This window comes from Vombatus ursinus, unplaced genomic scaffold, assembly GCF_900497805.2.
Source record: "Vombatus ursinus unplaced genomic scaffold, bare-nosed wombat genome assembly UNPS02014821.1, whole genome shotgun sequence".
NCBI lineage: Eukaryota > Metazoa > Chordata > Mammalia > Diprotodontia > Vombatidae > Vombatus > Vombatus ursinus.
In genome coordinates, this window is record NW_020954599.1 from 16,145,080 (window position 1) to 16,155,723 (window position 10,644).

General features: G+C 37.7%; 1 protein-coding gene across 2 annotated transcripts in view; it reads left to right on the forward strand.

Moving 5' to 3' along the window:
• The window catches only part of EGF (epidermal growth factor), a 148,868-nt gene that overhangs the window by 89,625 nt on the left and 48,599 nt on the right, over positions 1-10,644 (forward strand). For both annotated transcript variants that reach the window (XM_027837577.1, XM_027837576.1), the window contains exons 12-15: positions 1,063-1,167; positions 3,138-3,361; positions 9,057-9,224; positions 10,189-10,338. In XM_027837577.1, coding sequence (XP_027693378.1) covers positions 1,063-1,167; positions 3,138-3,361; positions 9,057-9,224; positions 10,189-10,338 — 647 coding nt within the window. The remainder of the gene's footprint in view (positions 1-1,062; positions 1,168-3,137; positions 3,362-9,056; positions 9,225-10,188; positions 10,339-10,644) is intronic.

A 10,644-nucleotide genomic window follows, 5' to 3' on the forward strand; every position in this document is an offset into this window, starting at 1 on the left:
TTCCTTCCTTCCTTCCTTCCTTCCTTCCTTCCTTCCTTCCTTCCTTCCTTCTTTCCTTTCTCCCTTCTCTTCTTCTCCCTCTGTCCACATAGGGAATCATATCCTTACCTACGGGTGCTCTGCCCAAAGGAATATAAATTTTGATCTCTGAAACCTCATAGGATATCTTGGGATTTACAGGCTAGATTTCTTTTTAAAGAAGCATGCCTTAAATCCAAATCACTCTGGCTCTCACTGATTGGCCAAAAATAGGTCCCAGCCCAAGACTCATTTGGACATTGTTTGGTACTCCAGTATTTTTGCTAAGAAAACCCCATAGAGTCCCTGGAGACATATAGAGTAGGGCACAACTGAACAACAAATTATTATTATTATGACTCTACTGTTATATAATCTTGATTGAAATTTTCTACATTAGGAATTCATTCCTTTAATTTAAGGCATTACTATAACCAGGACTCTCTTTTTAAATTGCCAATATCCCTGCACCTTAGCAAGAAGTAGTTTATGTGATTAGGTGTCTCATCTCAAAGATGAAAGACTAAAACTTAGAAAGTAGTTTGGATTTTTGATCAGGGTAAGGGAAGTAGTGGGAAGGGTTCAGAATTTGAGGTGCTGCTCAGGTAGGTATTTGATCCTCACAACCTTGTGGGGTAGGTTCTATTATTGAGAAGGATGGTGTTGTCCCATCTGTGGTTCCTGAGCTGGCTGGCATTGATAAACTTTCTGAAGTGAGAAGGGGAGAAGGTGAATAAGTCATGCACTTTAATATCCTTTGGGTATAAATGCCAGCCAATGATATTTCTAAACAATACTCTTCATAGAAATGTAGAGAGAGGCATTAAAATAATTTTTTAGTCTGCCATCTAAAGTTTGGGCCTTTCAGCTAATATTTTAATTGTCTTAAATGTCTTAGTCATACTTACTTATGTTAAAGAAACTACACTGTGTTGTCACCATCTCCATGAAATTGGAATGTCTCAGTTTGAATAATGATGAAAAAGGGTATCTGCCTAGAAAGTAGAGCTGGTACTTAGTTCCTTGCTATTTTATACATTTCAGGAAATCCCACATTGCCAGGAGTGATTTGAATGGAAGACACAATGAAGTGATCATTGAGAAAGACTTGTCTCAGCCTAGAGGAATTGCTGTTCATCCAATGGCCAAGTATGAATTAATGGAGGATGGGGGGCATTTCTACTATGGTTCTATATGGTTAATGTCCAATAACCAATACGCAAGGGTAGACTGAATGGTCTACTGTTCAGTGGAAATCCAAACACAAGACCATCTTTTAAGATTTAACTTACTAACTCTAAGACAAAAAGCTAAAATAATAAAATCAGAGGTACCTCCCCAAAGGGCTGTTTCTTGTCATTCTAGTGTACTTTGACTCTTCTGGCTAATGTGAGACACTAGTCCATTATTCAACATTAATTGTGACAGCTATGGGTTATTTTTTAAAAATTCTACCTGATGATAATTTTTTTTCGAAGAACAAAGACATTTTATTTGTTAGTAGGAGAATTTCTGCACCACATGCTTCTGGAATTCTGTTTGGAAACATATATGATTTTTAAACTAAAAGGCCATTCCTAGTTTAAGATGCAAAGAAGTGGGGAAAAAAAATGAAAGACTGGACTACACACAATGTTGATAATCATGGATGTATGATGAAAAACAAAGGAAAAAGTGACATTAAGGAAACAGAAGTTAGCAACATTTTCTAGATTGAAGATTTATTTGTGCTTTTAAGTTTCTAAAGAACTGTTTCCAAAATAAAGAGGGTAGGGCAGTTGAGCTGGGGTTTGAGAATGTAACTTATGCTCCCAATAACCCTAAGAGAGACACCAGCCTGTCTCTCATCTTGGACATTCCTTATAGCAAGGCAGCATTGAGTTAAGGGTTTCTCATGGTGGCCTTTTCCATCTGTCAGTTTTGGTGTTTCCTTGGGATGTATATGTCCCTGGAAATGTCATGTGTGCCAGACCATGTGGCCAAAAGGCCAAAGGTCTCAGTCTCAAAAAATTCTGAGTTTAGATGGCAATCAGTTTGTCACTTGAGGTTTATAGCACACACACACACACACACACACACACACACACACAAACTACACCTTTGACAATACCATCTTAGATATGCTTTGTTCTTGATGACATGCTTAGTCAGGGTTCAAAGCACCTTGATTATCAGTAGATGTAGTATCCTGATAGGAACAATTAAAGAAACTCCTCTTAAACCTATTGAAAACTCAAGCATTTTTTAAAAATTAGGAGATAAAACATATTAATGAGTTATAAATTAATTGGAACAAGACAGATAAAATACATCAAGATAGCCTATTGGGGGGGGTAGGCCATTAACATTTTTATTACGGGACCTCCATTTTTTTTTTCTTTCTTACTAGACCTGTGATTTTTATCTGTATAAGGAACTCCCACTGAGGAAGATACCTTTATTAATGGAGATCAGCACATGCTTTACAATTTATGGTCTTAGAAGCTTACCTTTGGGCACGGAAAGGTCATAAGTGACTAACCCAGTACCACCCAATCAATATATGTCAGAGACCTGCCCTGAAGTCCGGTCTCTCTCCATTATGCTCTGCTACATCTCAGAAGCTGAATTATTATACTTGTATTGACCAATTGGCTGAATTTGCTTCAGGTCACTTGATGCAATGTCACTTTCATTGGATGGCAAAATTGTAAAAAAAGGAATAAAGTTGTAAGGTTTCATTGTATTTTTCTATTAAAATTGAAAAGTGATTAAACTGAAGATTAAGTATACATATGCAACAGTATTTAATTTGTGTTTCTAAGGAAATAATAGAATTTAATTTAAAAATAACAATAAGCTTCAGATTGTCATAAAAAATGATGTCTTCTTTTTATCTGACATTATGGATCTAACTTTAGGATTTCTTGTGCAAGGTAGTTGGGTAATAGAAGGCAATTATTTTATTTCTTTAAATTGGTTATTTAAGATTCCATGTTATATTTCCCTTCTAGTCTGTTTTTCAGATCATTTGTGGTCTGTTTTAAGGGAATTTAGATTGAAATTTACAAAGGTAAGATAATGGGAAAATAAAGCATATTCTTCCAAACTTTATTTGTTTTCTGTTTTGTGGATTAAAGGAAATTATTCTGGACTGATTTGGGAATTAATCCACGGATTGAAAGCTCATCTCTTCAAGGCAGTGACCGACTGATTATAGCTAATACTAATCTGGTCTGGCCTAGTGGAATAACGATTGATTATGTAGCTGACAAGTTGTATTGGTGTGATGCCAAACAATCTGTTATTGAAACGGCCAATCTGGACGGGTCGGGACGCCGAAGACTTATCCAGAACGATGTAGGTGAGGTTTGGGGTAGAGGATTACTTGCTGTTTTCTGTGTTGACATTACTGCTTACATTATATGTTTGCCTACACATGCACACACACACGTATACCCAGAGTGAGATTCCTAATTCTGTGATTGTGTATATAGATTGTGAGCTGTGTATATAGATAACCCATGAATCAATAAGAGAGTTTGGATAATATAATCTTTTCCTCAGAGTTTGTAACACAAGTCTTCATGTTGAGGTTTAATAAAGTTCAGATCTTGTTATATTTAAGGAAACATTGAGTCATTCCTATATTTTTCTGATATTGGATGAAAAGCACTTGAAATGCAGTAATTTTGATTATTTTTATTCATAGGATCATAGATTTGGAGCTGGAAGGGACCTTGGAAATTATTTAGTCCAACCTCCTCATTTTATAAATGAAGAAACTGAGCCTCAGAGAAGTTAATTTACATGTCCAAGGTCATACTGGTAGTATGGAGAAGGGCCAGATTCACAATGTGTCCTCAGACTCCAAAACCAGTGTTCTTTCTGTTGTATTATAGTGAATGAAATTTTAAGAGACAAAAACAAAAACTCCAAACACTTTTTTGTGTTTTTAATTTTTTTTTAATTTTAGAAAATGTCTTCATTCATTCAGGGGATAAATATTTACTCACTGTTTAGGTGCTGAGGGTTTAACAAGGACACATAGTCCTTGCTCTCTAGGAGCTGAGAAATTATAAGGTCTAATGGATCCAATCAACACTTCTTTGAATATCTGTTTTCTAGAGATGTTTGTTTATATACCTTATTTAAGAGACCAAAGATTACACTAGTGAGTATATTAGGCAATTGTAAATGTATATTTTAAAGAATTTAAAAAAAACTTAAAGAAGGTATAATTTACAGTAGATGCAAGTTAATAGGATGGGCAGCCATGGATGGATCGAAATCTGCATTTTTGGAAGGAATAACCATATGAATGAAGTCACAGATGCAGTATAGTATATTTCATAGCATGAGACCTAAGTACACAGATGTGCATGAAAGGCAGTATGTTAGGAAATCATTTCAGAGAGTTCAAAAGCATGGCAGATATTATATTTACTATTTTGCTTGCCCCAAAGACTTAGAGATGGATCTTGATCATCTAATCCAATCCCTTTGTTTTACAGAAAAGGAAACTGAGATCCAGAGAAGTTAATGACTTGCTTAGAGTTGCTCAGGTAGCAATTATCAGAGCCGGGAAACAAACACTCCAAATCCAGAGTTCCGTTACATTTGTCCTTTCTTTTGCATTTGTTGTTTTTCTCTATACGCAATTCTTGACTCAACTAAGGAGTCTTTCTCATTAGAGTGATGCCATCTGGTGGTGTGCTCCAGTTGAAGTTAGTTGTCTCCCTCATATTTGAATGTGGTTAAACTAATTCACCCCAGATTTTTAAAAAAATCTCAGCATATAAACAAAAATAAGTATATGACTTTTAAGATCTAAAATTTGTTCACACCTTTAGCAGTATAAGAAAGAACACGTTCTTTACTATTAAACTCCAAATCTACTTATTCAACCTGGGCTAAAGAGCTAGAGAGCTAAGACGCAGAATGTCCCAAGAGTCTTAGTGTCATTTTAAGGTGCTAAAACTTTAATTTAATGTTTTGAGCAATTTAAGCTATTAAAGCTTAAAATGGCACTAAGACTTTTTGGATGCCCTGTGTATTATAGCAGTTTGGATGCAGTAATGTTCTGCCCTTTCAGTATGAAAATGTCCTATCGACTCACTTGAATCAATAGTACAAGCTAAGTACCCACCGCTCGAAACAAAGGGCTTTCAGGTATTTTGTTTTAAGCTATGGGGATGAATTGGTTCAGATACATCCCTGCTCTCTTTACCTGATCTTCTTCCTGTACCATTGAAACCCATTGGCAGGGAATGTAGCATGCATGGTTCAGTGGATGTACCAAGAGTAAGGCTTTTTCTCTTTATGAAGCTAACTTGCCCGTATAGAGATTGAATCTGTAAACTTCAATCTGGTTAGTCCTCTGCTTGTGTCCACAGAGCTAACGAGCTAAATGTAATGCTTCTTAGAGAGTAGTGAAGTGGTGCTTGGAATCAGCGTTGGGCTTCAGAATCAGGAAGACTCATCTTCATGAGTTCACATCTAGCTTCAGACACTTACTACTTGTGTGACCCTGGGCAAGTCACTTAACCCTGTTTGCCTCAGTTCCTCATCTGTAAAATGGGCTGGAGAAGGAAATAGCAAACCACCCTAGTCTCTTTGCCAAGAAGACCCCAGATGGGGTCATAAAGAGTCAGACATGACTGAAATGCTTCAACAAGAACACGAGTGTGCTAGGCACTGTGTTAGATGCTGGGAATACAATGACGAAAGACAAAAAATTCTCTGCTTAAATACTTGAGTGCTTAACGTAGTCCAATGGGTTGCCCACTTGTGGGCTTCCCCAAAGGGTCACCCAGGTGGCAGAGATGAGATTCAAACCTAGCTCCTCTGATGCCAAATCCAGAGCTCTTTCCTTTGTGCAATTTTTCAAATCTGTGTAGATGCTGTGATCAACAAAACACAAATTTATTTGTAAGATACTTAATTCACAGTGTTGTTTTGTCATCGTGCATATTTTTAAACAGTGGGTCCTAATGCTATAATTACTCTCGTAGGGTTTTGTGAAATCTCTTTATGTTATAAAAAGTTTCCTCATACTTAAAAAAGGGTTAAGAACTATTGAATATTTATTTGTTGAATGAATGAATAAATGCATGTCAAGCAAGTGTTTGCTTCTTTCACTATATTAATGTTTTTGAAAAAATGAATTGCTCTGCTGATTTGCTGTCATTTAGAGAACTCTTTATCCATCCAATATTCTTCCATTCATTTATCTTCTCTGCATGCATCATCTTTATTATGTAAACTTAGTTCTTATTTTTAAACCTACTAGGGAAATTAAATACATGGGAAAGTGATCATGCATATATTTGTTTTTGGTAGAAAATAGCAAAAATTAAATCAGTTTCTCTCAGGATATAAAGACAACATCATATGGAAGCCAATTCTGCTAAGATTTCTCCTTTAGATCTTTCTAAGATCTCTCCTTTAGAAAAAGACAACTTCAAAAGGTTGATACACCTCTCTCTCCCTCCGCCCCCCACCCTTCCTAAATTAACAAGATTGGGATTTGTTAGACTAAAGTAGAAAAGAAATCCCATGCCCATAGATGAAGTATAACTATAAAACAATGAGACTTTTTTTGTTGCATGTAACCTATAGAAACCATTCTCATTACTTTTTAGTTAAACTGTGGGAGAGTGTATGTGGTGGGGGGTTTAATGTAGAGCTATGATTTCATTAATATTGACTCCCAGTGAGGAAGTTCTCCACCAGTGCAGATAGCAACTTTTCTGGAGCTTTCTGGGGGCACCTAGAAGGTAATTGACTTGTTCAGGGTCATAGAGCCATTGTGTGTTAGAGGATGGCTTGAATTAAGATCTTTCGGACTAATTCTGACTGTTTATGCTGTTACAAGGAACAATGGATAGAGTGCTAGGCCTGGTATCAAAAAGACCCGAGTTCAAATGTGGCCTCAGACACTTATTAGTTGTATGACCCTGGGCAAGTAACTTAACCTGTGTTTGCCTCAGTTTCCTCATCTCTAAGAGGGATCATAATACCACTTACCTCCCAGGGTTGTTGTGAGGATCAAATGAGATAGTAATTATAAAATACTTACAATAACTGCTATATAAATGTTAGTTACAATGATGCTGTTGATGCAGGTGTACTTTAAATATATGTAGACATCTGTGTTGTTTACAACAGGACCCAAGAGCCCCTATTTCTTTTAGAGATCTCTCCATGAATTTGTTTACATTCCTTAAATTTTGATCCAAAGCAAATTATAGTATTTTGTACTGGAAAAGGTGTAAGTTTCACCCAGGGAATATGTATGTGATCTGAATTTCTGATGCTGTACACTGAATTGCGGGTTGGGGTTGGGAAAAAGAGGGGAAGATGCAGAAACTGGCATCAGATAATTGTGATCTTATTTCACAAATAATGCTTTCAAATTCATTTCTTGCAACAATTTGGTGAATAAATGTAAAGACCAATTATTAAGTGTTAGACTCAGTGCTAAGAGCTGGACATAGAAATATAAAAGAAATATAATTCCTGCCCTTAAGGAGTTTACAATCTAAAAAGGGAAACAGCACATGTAGGGGAGTGGTGGACAAGGAAGGATAAAGTAGTTGGGAGGGTTCCTGGAACTATCTGGGCAGTGGATTGACAAGCCCTGCCCAGAAGCAATGGCAGTGCTGATTTGATTACTGTTCCCAGAGCAAATGGTGGAAAGGGGCAGGAAAGAGATATTTTAATCCCATTTTACAGAAGAAGAAATTGAGCCAAAGAAGTTAAGTGACTTGCTGGATGGCACTCAGTCTGCTTAATGTCAGAGATGGTAGAAAATAAGCTGGCTGGCTCTAGGGTAGCTGTAGAGAGAGCCCCCATTGGGTTCATTTTTGCCACCTTCCTATGAAGAAACCTCCCTAGGTTTCTTCCCTAGGCTAGGAAAGTAGTGTCAATCTCAACTAGAAATAGGGACCACTAAACCATCCCTGCAGGCTGTATATTAACTTAGAAAACCACATTCACATTATCAATGTTTTATTGCATTTTTATTTATTTTGTTCAAAATTTCCCAGTTACATTTTAATCTGTTTGGGCCATGCTTGGGAGTATGACGCAGCCAGCTGACTCTGTAGGGGGTTGAACCTTTCACCACCACCTCATATTTCTGGGCTCCTGACTCAAAATCAGGTCATCCAAGCTTGTGGGTTTGTGTCCCTGTTGTTGGCTAGTTAGCAACATTAGATGATGTCTGGTTCCTCTCCATCTACTGTAGGAATTATGTATGTAAGTATGTGTGAATATGTGTGTCCCCCTTTTTTTTTTTTCTGGTCCACACATGTGGTTTCATCACTATAGGGTTCTTGGTTAGTAACTGTCCTGCAGCATAGTCTGAGAGTTGCCCAAGAGACTCAGAGGTTGGGTAGCGTATCCAAGGTGACAGTTAAAATAAGAGACAGCATTTATGTAGTACTTTGAGGCTTGCAAAGGGCTTTACAACTATTATTTCATTTGATTCTCACAGAAACCTTGTGAGAGAGTTGCTATTATTACCCCCATTTTACAACTGAGAAAACTGAGGCAGAAGAAGCTTAACGATCACTTAGCTAGTCAGCATCTGAAGCTAGTTTTGAACTCATCTTCTTTACTCCAGGGCCAGCACCCTCACCACTGAACCACCTAGTTGCCTTGGCCTCACAAAGCCTGGCTGTGTCATAGGTGGGACATGACTTTAGGTCTGTCTGTCCACTGTGCCTCTCTATCCACTATACCAGGGGGTAAAACACAGTCTCTCCCTAACCCCCTCCAAGACTGCATTGTGGGCAGCAACATTCCCAAGTGTCTCTGGAACCAGATTCCGATGTAATTGGGAAATATTAAACAAGAGAAATAAAAATGCAGTAGAACATAGATAATGTTAATATGTGATTTTCTAAGTCAATGTGTGGCCAGCAGGGATCCTTATGTACAGGTTAGAGGCCTCTTCTCCTGTCTGCACACATTACTTTAAATTTCAAGTTCTTGCCTTTGTAAATACACTCTGCAAAGAAAAGCTATAGTTAATTACTATGCCTTTCTTCCAGATCACCCATTTGCTGTGGCTGTATTCGAGGATCATGTTTGGTTCTCTGATTGGGCTAAGCCTTCGGTAATAAGGGTGGACAAGAGGACTGGCAAAAACAGGGTATGTCTTCGAGGCAGCATGCTGAGACCCTCATCCTTGGTTGTAATTCATCCTTTGGCAAAACCAGGTACACTGGGAATGTGATGCAGTTGTGATTTGGATGGCTTCTGCTGATTTGGGGTGAGGGTATGGGAACTTTGCTACTTTTACTTCTCTGAGGAAATCTTCAGTTTTCCTGAAATCTAGACTTCATTTCAACTAAAGCAATTTGGTAGAAATCATACAATCTTAGTTGTTGTTTGGTTGTTTTTCAGTTGTGTCTGACCCATCACGACCCCTTTTGGGGCTTTTTGGCAAAGATATTGGAGTGGTTTGCCATTTCCTTCTCCAGCTCATTTTCAGATGAGGAAACCGAGGCAAGCAGGGTTAAATGACTTGCCCAGGGTCACACAGCTCATACCTGAGGTTGAATTTGAACTCAGGAAGAGGAGTCTTCCTGACTCCAGGCCTGATACTCTATACACTGTGACCCAAATTATACAATATTGTTTGTCCTAATACATTTGTTTCTACCCTCATGGCCATCTTTCCTTATCCTTTATCCTTTTTTTTTGCTATATACTCATATGAAAAAAATGGCTTTAGGTACAAATAAAGAGGAATTCAAATATGTGCCATGGAGACACCTCAGTCTTGGGCGCTAGAGACAAAATGAATTCCGCATAGCTAACTACCCTTAGCTAGAGCTAAAGATCAGAAGCATTAGTGGTTAGAGAGAGTGGCACCATCACCTGTACTAAATGGAAAAGAAAATTAGAGTAGTCCTACCACATCTGCTATTTGATTATTTGGAGACTGTGAGCCTGGAAACAGGAATGCTTCTGCCTAAGATGGTCTCAGACTGAGACACTTGCCATGTTCAATGGCATCCAAATAATATAGAGCCAACAACTCTTCTTGGGAACCTCCTGACTGTTGTGTAAGAGGGCATAACATGTTCTCCCAAAGAGGGATCTGTGCATTGTGATTTGGGTCAATAGCTTCCTTTCATATTTCTGGTAGATCTGTGAACACGTCTCTTTTTCCTTTAGGAGCTGATCCCTGCACATATAAAAATGGAGGCTGTGAGCACATTTGTAAAGAGACATTTGGAATCGCTCAATGTTTGTGTCATGAAGGCTTTCAGAAAACCCAAGATGGTAAAAAGTGCCAGGCTCTGAACAGTCATCAGACAGAAGCAGGTAGTCATTTTTATTGCAATGTAATATTTTAACCAGTACAAAAAAGTCAAAGCCCAAAGAATAGCAAGACTTAACATGACCAAAGGTATACAGATTTAGTGCTGGAAAATCACATACGGCCATAGATTTTAAAACATATTTCAGCTATATATTTTCAAAGAGAGAATTTGTTCACTACCAGTTATTTGCTATGGGTGGGGTAAAGTGTTTAAAATATGTATATAATATAGTGGTTTCCTCCTCCTCCATTTTCATTATCTTCTTCTTCTTCTTCTTCTTCTTCTTCTTCTTCTTCCTCTCTTTCTC